The sequence below is a fragment of the Gouania willdenowi genome, chromosome 1, assembly GCF_900634775.1.
Source record: "Gouania willdenowi chromosome 1, fGouWil2.1, whole genome shotgun sequence".
Classification (NCBI taxonomy): Eukaryota; Metazoa; Chordata; class Actinopteri; order Blenniiformes; family Gobiesocidae; genus Gouania; species Gouania willdenowi.
In genome coordinates, this window is record NC_041044.1 from 16,984,787 (window position 1) to 16,999,707 (window position 14,921).

The following is a 14,921-nucleotide window of genomic DNA, read 5'->3' on the forward strand; positions in this document are numbered from 1 at the left end:
TCCTAAAGAGCAGCAGGATGGGACACAGTTACACGTTCTGTTAGATTAATAACTGAGATTTTATTGTCTACCACAGCAGAAGGAACGACTTAAGTCAACATGAAAAATCAGCCAATCATAAGCTCCACAAATATAAACTGCTTTAAAAAAAGTGTTAAATAATGTAAAGGCTGTAATAAATGTGTCTAATAAGTCATTAGTGAATACCAGAGAACCACATGAGTGAGCATGAGAAATTATAAGAAAATATATAATTACTTAAACTAACTTAAAGATAAGCAACGTGAAATTAACAGTAAATATGCAATGTTTTGACTTGTATATAAACTACATTAAATAAACACATGTGCTTCATATACACATTTATGTTTTTATTTAGGCTGTTTTACAATTTAGGAATTAGGGCTGGGCGATAGATTGAGATTCAAGATGTATCGAAGTTTCTATTTTGGCGATATAGAAAACTATAATATTGCATATATCTATATATATGTATATATATCTATATGTAATATGTATATATATATATATATATATATATCTATATATGTATATATATATATATACATATATATATATATATACATATAATAGCTTATGTATCAAAATACTAGTTTTAGGAGTCGCTGCTTTTACTTCTCAGTTTTTTTTTTTGTTTTTTTTTTTTAAGTTAAATGTTTTTGTCTTGATATGATTCCTGTATCATTGTGTGGCCCACTATGACTAGATTAGAAGTCAAATGTCTCACAAGATAAAAATGCAAGGACTCTTTGTCCTGGACTGCATTATTTTGAAAACTGCTCATCTAGTTTCCTGAATAATTCTCAGGCTTAAATCAATATACAAATAAATGGCAACATTTTGAAACAAAACTCAGACTGTGATTATTTTACGGAGACTGAATTAAATGTGGAAACCAAGAATAAAAAAGGTCTGTCATTTATTCATTTCAATTGCTAGGTGGTGGGGTGATTAAGGATTACATTAAATTTAAATTCAAAGTGTTTATTGTCATATGTGCAGTTAGAAACACGTTTTCCTGTACAATGAAATTACTACCTTGCTTATGAACTAAGATATAATACAATGAAATTACTACCTTGCTTATGAACTAAGATATAATACAATGAAATTACTACCTTGCTTATGAACTAAGATATAATACAATGAAATTACTACCTTGCTTATGAACTAAGATATAATAATGTGTTTATACAAGTTAAATCCAACAGTGGAAAATACAACACTGCCAATAGAACTAACAACAGCTGGATTAACCTTGACGTAGAGACAAAACAAGCTGCAAACTTGTGTGTCCAAAAGAGACATTCCCGAGTGGTGACATTATGGATGAAAAGGGAAAAAAACTTCCAAACACCTTCGAAAGAGGAACTATTCTTGCACTGGAGGAATGCTAACAACGTCTGGCAGGGAACAAGGCCAACACGAACAACGATAGAGAGGAGGAGGAGGAATAAAAAAAAAAAAAGACAACACTGACTACAGATGAGAATACACAAAAAAGGACTGTTCAGAACAACTCAAGAATGTTTGACCAGAGAGACATGTAAACCCATGTAAATTTGCGATGGTAAAACGGGACGGGACCCAGATAAGCAAACTGCTTCTCTCGTCTCCTTTTTCGGCATGTACAAAAAAAAAAAAAAGTGAATGTAACCATGTCGGAAATAAACTGAATAAATAAAAAAAAAATCAAATAACTGGAATTTCAAATTTGAAACCTGCGTTACCATTTAAGCCTCAAATATTGTGTATCAGTTATTGCTTTTAGTGCATTTTTGAATTTTAATGCAAAAAAAACGTGTAGAACTTTTTTAAATGATTATTTGTAAGCAGGTCACAAAACTCTTTGTAAATTATGATTATGAGAGAGTAGTATAATAAAATATTTTATTAAGGTCAAGTACTTCAAAAATGTTTTGTGCTAAAAATTAGAGCTGTGCATTTTCACTGGTCTCAGTTTGTTAACAATTGTCAAGCAAACCATTCAAATTGATAATCATCGCACGATACATCACTATTTAGAATAATTTGTTTAATGCAGAGTTCTCACCAGTGCTGTTGAGCGTGGTGGCACCAGACGTAATTTTGCTCCCCTACGGAGCAATGGCGCCCCCCTACATTTCAACATTAACTCTCAACATTGTTCAGGTTTAACACATGAACTATAGAGCATTACACTCACTTTTTCAGTTCAGTCCTCTTCCACAAATCCACAGTACCGTTACATATCACTCCGCAAGGCACCTGACTACGGTAGCCCTAAAGCGCTACCGTAGTCTCTGGTCTCGATCCCGGTCTATACCGGTCTGTGTCGAAGTGTCCTTGGGCAAGACACTGAACCACAAGTTGCTCCCAGTGGTTGACTAGCGTCTTGCATGGCAGCTCTGTCCCAGTGGTGTGTGAATGAGCACTTTGTGACCTCTGTCTGTGAAAGGTGCTATAGAAATAAACATTACTTACTTACCACATGGGCAGTTAGCTTGGGGCCAACATGGAACTTGCGGACTATCCAAAGGAAAGACCAAAGCCAAGGTGGACGGTTTAAAGTTAGAGTGATAAAATGAGGAAAAGAACTGGAGAAATATTGAATCCCAAAAAAGAGTCGTCCTCATCTTTAAAGCCTAGTAAACACAAATCAGAAGATGCCCCCAACTCAACAACACCCAGAAAAAAAAGAATAGTAGTTCTAGTGCAAGACATTCACCAGTGAAAACCCCCTCCACTGGCCGCCCACAGCCTCCCTCCACCACACCCCCCACTTTATGATGGGTCTCACACTGGAGATGACACACGGTTCAGAAGAGACTATCCACATGGTGGTGGTTTACATACAATTATTATTGGTAACCATAACAACAGTGTACATGTCATGTGGATTCCACTACAGTATTTTGTTGTGATAAGGCAGTAAGGCTTGATGGTGTCTTTTGTGTGACAGCTATTTTTGTAAGTCCATAGAAGTGATTCATCTTCAAGAGAATTCATGTCTTCATGCAGCTGGCTGAGAGACACAGACGTCTGAAGAGGGTGGAATAGAGAAGATGATGGAGTTGTTTTTGGAAGACATGATCAAAGGTGTCCTTGGTGAGAAAGCTGAGCAGACCAGGGAGGAGATACACAGGAGGACACAGAAGGTTAATGATGTTAACTATGGAATAGAGGAAAGTGACACACTACAGTGTTCAGTCAGAGCTGATACACAGCTTTCCTATCCCAGAGGTGGAAAGGACCACTGTGCAGCAAAAAGTGCACAAAAAGCAGCTGATCCACTTGCAGGCAGCTCCAACCATTATTCATGGAGCTGCACAGCCTTACGGTAACACGTGACCTCTAAAAGTTTCCCACGCCATCATCTGGTGATGTTCAGCCAAGAGGAACAGAACCTCGTCCTCCTGAAGAATAATTGGTAGGATTAAAAAGAAAAAATAAATCACCTATAGAAAATAAATGTTAAATTTACTTTGTTTTGTTCTACATTACTTTATTTCACTTTGTTAAAATACATTTTCATTCAATGCATTTTCTATTGTGCAAATGCTGGAAAGCACTTGTTTCAAGGTCAGTGGCCCATATTCAGCTGGTCAGCGTCTCAAATGGTCTCACCCTGGGACCCACATTTTGCCAGTTATTAAATCATGACTCACTTTATTTTTTTTATTTTTATTTTTATTTTTTTGAATTCAACCATCCAATTTAGTTTTCTGAAAAACAGATGTTCAAAACACATGTATAATCTTTTTTAAAATATCAAATGTATATATATTTCTGTACAACATGCATTTCACAGCATGCCTGTCAAAACAAAAGTTTCTTTCAAAATAAAAGACAAGTCTAACATGAGAGACATTAAGTATTTATTTTTTGACCGGCTGTCCGTAACCCACCCAGTATACAGGTCCACAACCCACTTTTGGGTCCCGACCCACCAGTTCAGAATCACTGGATTTGAGCATCTAATTTGGCTTGCAGGACTGCAGAGAAAACATGAATCATTTTGTAAATTACCAAATAATTCTCTTGTGGGTATCTCACCTCCAAATACATTAATTCAATGACACAGGGTTCACAGTTTCCCCATGCTAATATCATATAATGGCAGCATTTTTAATCTCATATTGTTAAAATAATTCTCAAATATTTAATAAAATCCCGCAATTTTTTTTGTTTTTGTTTTTGCTTGTAGTTGATTTTGGGAATATTTTCAGTCATATCAATGCACGTTAATATACATAATATATAACACAAGCACACTAATATTCTTATTAATATATCTAACACAGGCATATTTTAATGAGGCACAAAAGTTATGTATGAGACCTTTAGCTGGGGAGTCGATGTACTTGTTGCAATGACGTCATCGATTACGTTGACGCGTTGTTCCAGTCGGAGTCATGACAACGCAAATTGAAACGAAAGCAGCAGCGTTTGAATCGAACATTTTGTCAGTTACTGCTTGGAAGTCTCTCAAGAACGACTGAGTTTGTGCTAATAAACTAAACAGACAGCAAACAATTTAATATCCCGCAAACACACAAATATAGACAAGTGTCCTCATTTCCTGACTAAGGTGAGTTTCTTGTAATATTGTAAACTTTAACGACTAACTCCGTGAAATTAATTAATAGTTAGTAAATACTGCTTGTTTGTAATATTGTAAACTTTAACGACTAATTTAGTGATATTACGAAGTGAACTATAGTGCAAATTAATCATTTGACGACCCCACTTTCTCCTGAGGTTAATGTCTTGTCAGTGATTTTTGTAAAGCTTTGCTCACATTCGGAGAGCGAGGTTTAACGTTCCGGATTATCAAGGTGGCATTTACGGATTAAAACTGAAGATTCAATTGGAAATATAGCTTCTATTTTGTCCTGGATGTTCATAATTGTGCATTTAAGAGGATTCGTACTCCATAACGTGACTTGTGGATCGTGTGGTACATTTAACGGTTACCTGGCTAACGCCGTTAGCTTAGCCTTGTTAGGTCTGCACGCTAACCTCCAGGTGTAGTTTACTAACTTTTGCTTTAGTTTTCGGTGTCTAATGGCGGTCACGGACTCTGTAGACGTTTGAAATAGCTCTGTTGACGTTTTGTGGTTCATTATCCGAACTATAGTCGCTGTCTGTGGGACTAAGTGTCACGGAAGGCCGGGGCCGCTGTTCACTACCACAGGACGGCGGTCTGGGCTCTCCGTCACGGACACTACACTACGGACCGTTGATTGTGTACAGCTTGTACATTATCGAGCTTTACGCACTTTCCTGGATGTTCTGACACTGGTGTGTTCTGTGTTTGTTTGCAGACGGACTGAAGGAGTACGCGGTACCACTCACTGGTGGTCTGGCCTGTCTCTACGGTTCTTTTTATCGGAATCAAACCAAGGACTCCATTGCCCGCTTTGTTTTCAGCAAATATAACAAGGATTTTGTTTGTAATTAAAGTGATCAGATTTGACCTTTGTGTTCTGTTTGTTTGTTTGCAGACGGACTGAAGGAGTACGCGGTACCACTCACTGGTGGTCTGGCCTGTCTCTACGGATATTTGTATCAGAATCAAACCAAGGACTCCATTGTCCGCTTTGTATTCAGAAAACATATAAGGACTTTGTTTTTTCTAATTAAAGTGATCAGATTTGGCCCTCGTGTTCAGTGTTGAAACTGTTTTAATATTCAGGTTGACGTGGAAAAATGTCGTTTATTCACTATAAGTTTTCTTCCAAACTGGAATATAAAACTGTCACTTTCAGTGGGTTGCACATCTCTCTCACTGAGTTAAAGACACAGATCATGACTAAGGAACGTCTGAAGTCCAGACACTGCGACCTACAGATCACAGATGCACAGACTCTAGAAGGTATGTAACCTTAACCCTTGCTATGCAATGCTTTGTTTTTTTTTTTTATTTACTTGGAATGTGCGTCAGATTTAATTTCAGAAATATCTTGAAATTAATATGAAAAATTAAAGCAATGGATTAACAATTTCATCTTTACACATTAGTATGTAGGCTCTAAACTGAAATTACGTTTGTTTTTTAATCTAAAGATTTTAATATATGATGAAATATAATCTGACTACACATTTATTGTTTTACCATATATTACATGTCTGCTTTTGGTAGTGATGGGACACAATGTATAACAGGCAAATAAATCAGTTACATCAATTGTGATCAGATCAGATTGCACTTCTTGTAGTGTTAACCTTCGACAGCATGTACAGACAAAGAAAAAAAAAAAAAAAGTTACATCAATTGTGGTATTTTGCAAAAAAAAAAAAAAAAAAGTGTGAAATAAAAATGTCAGCAAAATAAAGAAATATGCAATGCATGTATTATTCTATCTGTTTATGAGAAGTATTGTTTGAATGAAAAATGCTGGAATTATGGAAAATAGAAATATTTTTTAAAGGTGGAGTATAGACAGTGAAAGTGATTGTGAAACATTTTGTCACCCCAATTCCCTGACACACAACAGACACTTGATTGATTGATTTTTGAACATCTGTAAACAAAAACAACACATAAAATAAAAGGAATGTCACAAAACAAGTTAAAAACACAAAGTAAGATTTCAATTTTCAATAAAACATTTACACATTCAAAAAAAGGAGGAGGATGGAGTCTGACTGGTGGCGAGTCTTTGCACATCACGGTATATGGCATCGATATGAGCCTCGATGCACATATCACCGCCTGGATTACTCGATACGGAATGTCTCATCACTAACTATTGGACTGTTACAAAATTCTACCTGGCATTTGATAAATATTGCTACATTTGGGTTGTCGTTTCATAAAAAATATTTCTTTACTCCACAAATCATTGATCATATAATTGTCCCCCTCACCCCAAAATATAAATCACAGGAATTTAATTAAAAATACTTTTTGTTACACAATAGTTTAATTGAACCATTTAAAGCAGTGTCAAACTCATTGTCCCTTTATATCATCTAAAGAGGTCAAGTATTGTTAAATCTCTTCTGATTGTAGCATCATCTGTGTTTTCAGCATTTCTTACTGTGTAAACATGCAGTGTAAATATTTCTATAAGCTTCCTAAACTGGTAAAATATCATTAGCTTTGTTTAGAAAATGACGTCTTTACAAATAAACATCACAGAGTGGTTAAGAAGACAGTTATTATCTTACTGTTTATTGATTGAAAGTAGCACAGGGGACTCCCATTATTTAATATGGGTTTCTGTTTACTCACAAAGAAAACACTACTTTCTAAATATTGAGAAATGTCAAGGCTAAATATTTTGTAATGTTTTCCTTTTTACAGAATACTTAGATGATGAAGTTCATATCCCAAGACACTCATCTGTCATCGTCCGTCGTGCGCCGATCGGTGGAGTGATACCAGCTGGCAAGACGTTCATTGTGTACGTTTTCTATTTGTACATCAAAAGATTAAATCGAGAAATTTCTGTTCACACACATTTCTTATGATTTAAAAAAAAAAATGCTGCTCCCAAACATGACAGGTTTATAACCTCTGACATTGTCTTTTTAAAATGTCCCCAGTTTTGTTTTAGTTTGTAAATTACGTGTCAGTTTACACTTTTACGTTTTGTAGACTTTTGAAGGCTTAGTTTGTGTTTTATACAGTTGCTATGTCCATTTCAGAAGGTTAAGTCATTCATATTGTGTCAGATAAACGAAAACATAAGAAAGAACTGAATCAGCTGTTCTACGTCATATCATTTTTAGGTTGTTCTTTGTCTAGTGCACACATTTTTAAAAAAAACCTGAAGTCTTTCATACAAAATAATGATACATTTCCCACAAATCACATTTCAATGTTTCTGAAATGACCACAAATTCAAGAACATGCTATCAGTAATTAGTGTAGAACCATGAAGTTGTCTGATTGCATCGATGTGTTCTTTTGTTTCTGCAGAGATCGTTCTGAAACAGCTGTGATGGAATCATTCAGACCCGTAAGTAAAACAATCTCCAAAACAATAATTTTGTCTCACCTCATCCATTCTATTATCTCATCCTCTTTCTTGCTTCTTGGGCAATTTTACAGAACATCCTGTTAATACACATCAAGTTTGATAGTTTTTGTTTGTTTAGTGTCCAGGTTCTGTGTGTTGTTGACTAAATGCTATTCTAGGTTGGTTCACTTTCTTAATGGTTCAAGACATTTTTGGTTGAATGACATGGGATTAAAATAAAAACACATACCTCCTTTGTTTATATTATGAAATGTTGAAAAACCTTTTAACTGTTGATGGTTGTAATTCATATTGAAAGGGTTTGTAGCCTGCTTCAGGCCAAACAAATGTATTTCAAGAGTGTAAATGGAATGTTTTTTCTGATGTCATATTTTCTGTAAAAATATTTTTAATGCTCTGACAACATACTGTACATCTTGGCTGTAATTAATTGTGATAATTGTGTTAATCTAACGATTTTAATATATGATGAAATATAATCTGACTACACATTGATTGTTTTACCATATATTACATGTCTGCTATTGGTAGTGATGGGACACAATGTATAACAGGCAAATATATTAGTTGACATCAATTTTAAAGTGTGGTATTTTGCAAAAAAATAAAATTAAATTTAAAGCAGTGTGTCAAACTCATTGTCCCTTTATATCATTTAAAGAGGTCAAGTATTGTTAAATCTCTCAATTTCAATCTCTCTCAAAATCATCTTTGGTGGACCAAGATTTATGGAATTTATAGATTTTTTTTTTTTATGTTAAAATCTTTTGTTCTCAAAAAATTCCTCCTGTTGTAAGCACGACTAAAATAGATGATGTTTGATGTTTAAATGATGTACTGGTACTTGGATTCCTGAACAATGTAAAACAACAAAACCAGACATCATTTTAAATATTCCATTCCAAACAGTAAAACATTGAAAGTGCAATTAAAGTCCACTTGAAGCCAATTCTTTCTCTTTTTTGACAGTTGGACTAATATTTGTTAAACACTGTACACGTGTAATCTTTTTTATATTATTTTACAGAAACTGTCAAGACAAAAAAATTGGTAAATATATACTATATACTAATACTAATATATACTAAATTACTTGCTTCAATGTGCCTGTGTTAAAATGGACTACTCTGCAGAAGAAAGACAAAAAGAGTTGGACTGGAAACAGATGTGGAGGGGAAATGCCTGTCCAACAATGTCTGCTAGAAACATTAATAACATTAATATATGTATTCTGATTCTCCTGCAGATGGATTCTTCTCCTATGTCTCTCGCCCAATTAACCAAGGTACTGTTTAACGTGTTCACATCTTTATGCATCACAACTGTGAAGTGTCTTTGAATTTCTGGGCTTATCCTGGTCTCTCTGATTTTTGGATATTTCCTTTCTTTGTAGACTGCCAATCTGGTTGATGCTAATGCATCGGAAGAGGACAAAATTCAAGCCATGATGTATCAGTCATCTTATGAATATGACCCTATACAGTTAGTAATTTACCTATTTTTCATCAGCAGGCCTTAAAATCTTGTGACCATATTGTAAGCACACAGAATTGTACCTCACAATAACATATGCTGATAATAATTGAACCCAACTCTGTCCAGTTATTCCAAGAAGACCATTGGACCTCCACCTGCTAACTATACCTGCTATCGCTATGGAAAGGCTGGTCATTACAGCCACAATTGCACTTTCCAGCAGGTAACTGTCATAATTTGTTCAGTGCTTTTTGAAAAACTTTTATCTTTTATAGGGGAAATAAATGATTTATTTATTTTCCTCATGATTCCCAGACACAGAACAAGAAACTTACGCGAGTGAAAACCAGCAAGGGCATCCCTCAGAGCTTCATGGTGAAAGCAGAGCCAGGCACCAAAGGAGCCATGCTGACCGTGACTGGGGAATATGTAATACCTGCTATCGATGCGTAGGTTTTTAACAGAAGCCTTCAGAAATAATGAATATAATGACACCATGTTTATTTCACTTACGTAAATGTTTGTTGCTAAAATAATGAAACGTTTTTACAGTGAAGCATATGCCAAAGGCAAAAAGGAGCGCCCCCCGTTTGTCCCATATGAGCAGTCGTCGTCTGAAGAGGAGATTGATCCAATTCCAGACTACCTTTTATGTCCAATCTGCGCCAAACTCATGACAGATGCTGTATTGATACCCTGCTGTGGAATCAGTTATTGTGATGAATGTGAGTAAAAAGCTGCCTCTCACCAACTGTATAACATTTCCATAGTTGACCCTTGAGCTAGATAATGTGTGAACATGTTATAGTGTTAAAGGGGACATATCATGCTAAATCCACTTTTTTAGCCCTTAAATGCATTTTGTTGTATATTTAGAGTGCTTAGAAGTACAGAAAAGTTCAAATTAGTCTCTTCAGGTGCTCCGTTGATATCTTTATATTCTGTTTTGGTCATATTTTTCAATGTGTTTCGATTTTTCCGTCCTCTATTACGTTTTTTGAACAATAACGTCACAGTATTTGCAGCGGAACTGCCAAATTAGGACATCGACTCCAGGCCCAACACTTCGAGCAATCCGCCATTTTTATTTCTCGCTTTAATTTTGTAGTCCAAGCTCAAGGATGCCGAAGTTACGAGAGGATAAGTCAAAATATTCTCTTGTTGGATGTATTAACCCACACACTTCATTACACCGTCTCCCAGCATCAGAACCTTTTCAAAGTGCCTGGTTGAGTTTTATTTTTCACGGAAATGTACCCACATCTGTGGGTAAGGTCATTTTTGTGTGCGTGAAGCACTTCAAGGATGACTGCTACTCCAGTATAAAGGATTTGCCGAATAACTTTGTCTGATTGAGGGGTCAATTCCTTCTATCTTTGGAGACGACGAACAGAGCACTTTGGTAAGCTGTAAATAACGCTAAAAAGTGTGATAAGACGTCCCTGTCATTGTTTTGTTAGCATTAGCAGTTGCACCGTCTTCATATGTTGGCGCTGTGTGCTCGTTTTAGATCCTTGATGATATGGCCTACGTGATTTAATTTAAGTCTAAAGTTTTCATTAGTCATTTCATTTTGTTGACATTTTGTAAATAACGTGTGAATAAACATTTTCTGCACCGCTAGACAAATGTATCTCTTCTATCAAACTACAAAAATGGCCGAACAGGGTGGAGTTGAACCGAGTGTCACCTCTGCAACCTGGAGAGGGGGCGGGGTATGAAGTGTCTCATTTGCATTTAATGAGACCGCACCAAAACGAGTTGCTCTAAGAAGCACATCAGAAAAGTGGTAGAAAGGGGGCCTGTGGAGCTATAATAATGAGGAATTCAGACCCAAGCATTGCAGTTCTGCTTTATATAGACCATAACTGTATGATTTATATGTAAAAAGGAAGGATTTAAAAGCATGATGTGTCTCCTTTAACGCATAAGTTGATTTTGAGTGTTTTGTCTCAAGGTATCCGAACTGCCCTGTTGGACTCGGAGGATCATGTCTGTTTCACATGTAAACAGTCTGATGTTTCACCTGATAATCTCATTGCCAATATGTTCCTACGACAGGTAAATCTGAGACGCACACACTACCATATTGTTATTTACTTGACTTTGCAGTGTTCAATATAATGAAATGCATCTGTGATGATTCATGCAGGTTGTGAACGACTATAAAAATGGGACGACATACGCAGTGCACAATCGTGCACAGGTGCACCACCCAGCTCTGCCTCCACCACCACCACAGCTATCAAGGCTACATTCAAGACAACTGGATCCACTGAAGGTCAACATCCCACAGACTTCTACAGCCAAACCAGTTACATCCACACCACCCATCACCGTAACAACTACCAGTTCTCCAGCTCAAAGCTGCAGGTCAGTCACTGTACATTAACTGTAATGTTTGTAAAGCATTTAGTCAGAAATCACTTGTTCTCTACTTTCAGAAACATTAACAATGTTTAATAGATGTTTGACACTAGCAAATTTTGGCTTAGGCATAAAAAACATTTTACTTTGAAAAGCCAACATAATAGTATTTAGATGTGAGCAAAGCTAAACAGTGAGTGGATGATTTTTTTTTTTTTGCATACATGTACAGGAACAGAGAAGAGCATCTTTCCAGTCACTTCCAACCAGTGGAACCTCCTGCACCCGTTCCTCCTCTGTACCCTTCCCCAGCCCTCTACGGACCCCCACCACAACCATACCTCCCACCATACACCTCAGGCCCTGGCCTCATCCCACCACCCATAATTAGTTACCAGCCTCAGCCCATCTATGCTTCTGGACACCCAGTGTTTAATTCTCCATGGGGGGCCCCTGGTTTCCAGCCCCCACTTGTCTGTCTTCCACCACCCCTCCCTCAGCCTTCCAGTTCAAAGGAGGATTTGTACAAACCGAGACATCACCGGATGGAAAAGTGAGTAACCTGTTAGTTTTGGAAGCCTCAGACAGTCCACTGAATGTTAGGAGCAGAATCATACCTCAAGTTGCAGTTGCTTTGCAGAAAATCAGTTTTAGCCTTTTTATTCACTTCAAAAGCTTTGTTCCTGTTGTCTTGTTGCAAAACAAACCATTAAAAACAAACGTTTAGACATTTAAAAATATATATTATTTACCTGCATTTTAATCATTCTTCTACTTTAGCTCATCATAAATGGTTGCTCATTCATGTGTAATTCTGCTTAGCACATTGTTGTGAACAAATAGTGCTAAATAACACTCTCTTCAGAACATATCTCCCAGATCTAGCTCAGAAATAGTAAAATTGTGCAAACAATACAAATATCAAAGTCTCAAGACTAAAAGTTGATTATTTGTTCTATTACACAAAAAAAAGATGTCCTTTCTCTCTGTGGGTCATTTCTATGGTAATGTGAAAATGAGGTTAACAGTAGTTTTAGTGGATGTGGTTTCTAACTGCACGGCTAAAGATCTAGAATTCACACTGATGAACGTCCTGCTCACTCAAATATTTGACCCTGTGCAAAGTGGCTTTTCTGTTCTCTCATTGTAATATTTCTCAGTAAATGTTGCAAAACAGCAGGAATGAAAGATGATAACCTACAAAGTGGTGTAGTTGAGGATTCAGACAGTGATTGGTCAAAAATGCTAGTTTTGGTGATTTATTAAAGTGGTAGGGCCATCCCAAGTTGGTATGTTCTGTATAAAATGCTTTAACTGCTGGTTCTGACTCAATTCACTAATGCAAAATGTAAATAATGTACAACGCATATAAAATAGTTGATCCATTCCTTTTCTTTTTTTTTTTTTTTTTTTTAGAGCTACCTCCAGACTTGATGAGGTCACAAAAGGCTTCCACAAAGACGATCGGTCTTACCCACGTTCCCCATTTTCCAGACCCAATGGGCGCAGTTATGGACGCTCACGGACAATATTTCGTTCAAGGTCTTATGCCTACCAGCGCTCTGGGTTCCCGCAGTCCCCCTTCTCCAATCGGTGGTCCTATAGATCTAGATCACGTTCTCGCTCACCTGTTGGCTACAGGGCTCACAGCCCTGGTGGACGAAAGCCAGCTCCCCGAGAACTGCCACCGTATGAACTAAAAGGTCAGAGTCCTGGAAGCCAAGACCGCTGGGACAAAGAAAGGTATCGACAGAGGGAGAAGGAGTACGCAGACTGCAAGTACTTAAAAAATGATGACAATCAACAGCCCTCAATGCATCACAAGGGTCACAGCAGTAGAGATAAGGAAAGAGATCGAAGGACATCTTCACCCAGAAATGATTCAGTTCATGCGAGAAAACGACGAAGAGATGACAGGGCAGACAGAGGAGACAAAACAGACAGAAGAGCTGTGCCTCCTCCTCCCCCATCCTCTTCCTCATCTACTACCAAGTCCAGCAACAAAAACCTACAAACCAAGATGTTGAAAAAGAGAAAGGCCGATGAATCAGAATCATTACAGCAGTCAAAAGCTCAGTCTGACAAAGCAAAGAAAAAGAAATCCTCCAAAGGAAAGACCAACGCCAAGGTTTAAAGTTAAAGAATGATAAAATTAGGATAAGAACTGGAGAAATATTCAATACCAAAAAAGAGTCGTCTTCGTCTTCTGCAGCTGCTACAAAATCTTTAAAGCCTAATAAACACAAATCAGAAGATGCCCCCAATTCAACCACACCCAGAAAAGAAAAGAATAGTAGTTCTAGTGCAAGACATTCACTAGTGAAAACCCCTCCACTGCCCGCCCACAGCCTCCCTCCACCACGCTCCCCACTTCATGATGGGTCTCACACTGGACAAGACACGAGGGTCAGAAGAGACTATCCACAGGATGGTGTTTTTCATTCACTGCCTCCCTCCAACCAACATGGCCTCCAACTTGTTCACCATCCTCCATCCCCAGCTGAAAGCCGAAGGAGGATTGGAGAAGAATGTCGGACTTCGGGCGGACCACCTCCGGGAAAGCTGAGGAGAGTTGATGGCTCTGTGATGGAAAGTGAAGCAAACTCCCACTAACAAGCCCCTCATCACCCTCACTTCCACAGAGTCCCACCTTCTGACAGGCCTGGAAATCCTCCTCTGCCTGGAGTGATCCTAATCATATTCCTATTGAAGCTCTTATGAACATTGAAGTAAGACTCTAATCTGTAATATTTGGCACATTTCTCAACTAAATGTTATGCTACATAGTTGTCATGACACTCTTATCTTTTTTTGTTTCTACTTGCAGGTAAAACCTCTGAGGAGAATTAAGTTAAACAGATCTGTGAGGAAGAGGCATCATTGAGTCAACATCAAAGATTTGTAAAGTAAGTAAAATTTTAAAAAAAAGTCTATGAACGCTCACGTCCTCCGTAGTAAAGGTAAAATGGTGGAAGTTCCAGCAGGAGAAGTTTCCATCCTGGCGTTAGGCACAATGGTTACAATGCAAAGCAAAAGGAAAAAGTCAGATCAATGTGGAGAAGCAACAGTCTAGAAGCACAAACATAC

General features: G+C 37.3%; 1 protein-coding gene across 1 annotated transcript; it reads left to right on the plus strand.

Moving 5' to 3' along the window:
• Window positions 1–4,453: 4,453 nt before the first annotated feature.
• LOC114465506 (E3 ubiquitin-protein ligase RBBP6-like) lies at window positions 4,454–14,127 on the plus strand. Its single transcript, XM_028450572.1, has 13 exons — window positions 4,454–4,591; window positions 5,328–5,878; window positions 7,313–7,412; window positions 7,931–7,970; window positions 9,238–9,276; window positions 9,385–9,473; window positions 9,594–9,690; window positions 9,783–9,916; window positions 10,020–10,192; window positions 11,425–11,528; window positions 11,620–11,840; window positions 12,067–12,387; window positions 13,251–14,127. Exons 2-13 carry the CDS (start codon window positions 5,713–5,715, stop codon window positions 13,966–13,968), a joined length of 2,202 nt encoding a protein of 733 aa, XP_028306373.1. The 5' UTR covers window positions 4,454–4,591; window positions 5,328–5,712; the 3' UTR covers window positions 13,969–14,127.
• Window positions 14,128–14,921: the final 794 nt, after the last annotated feature.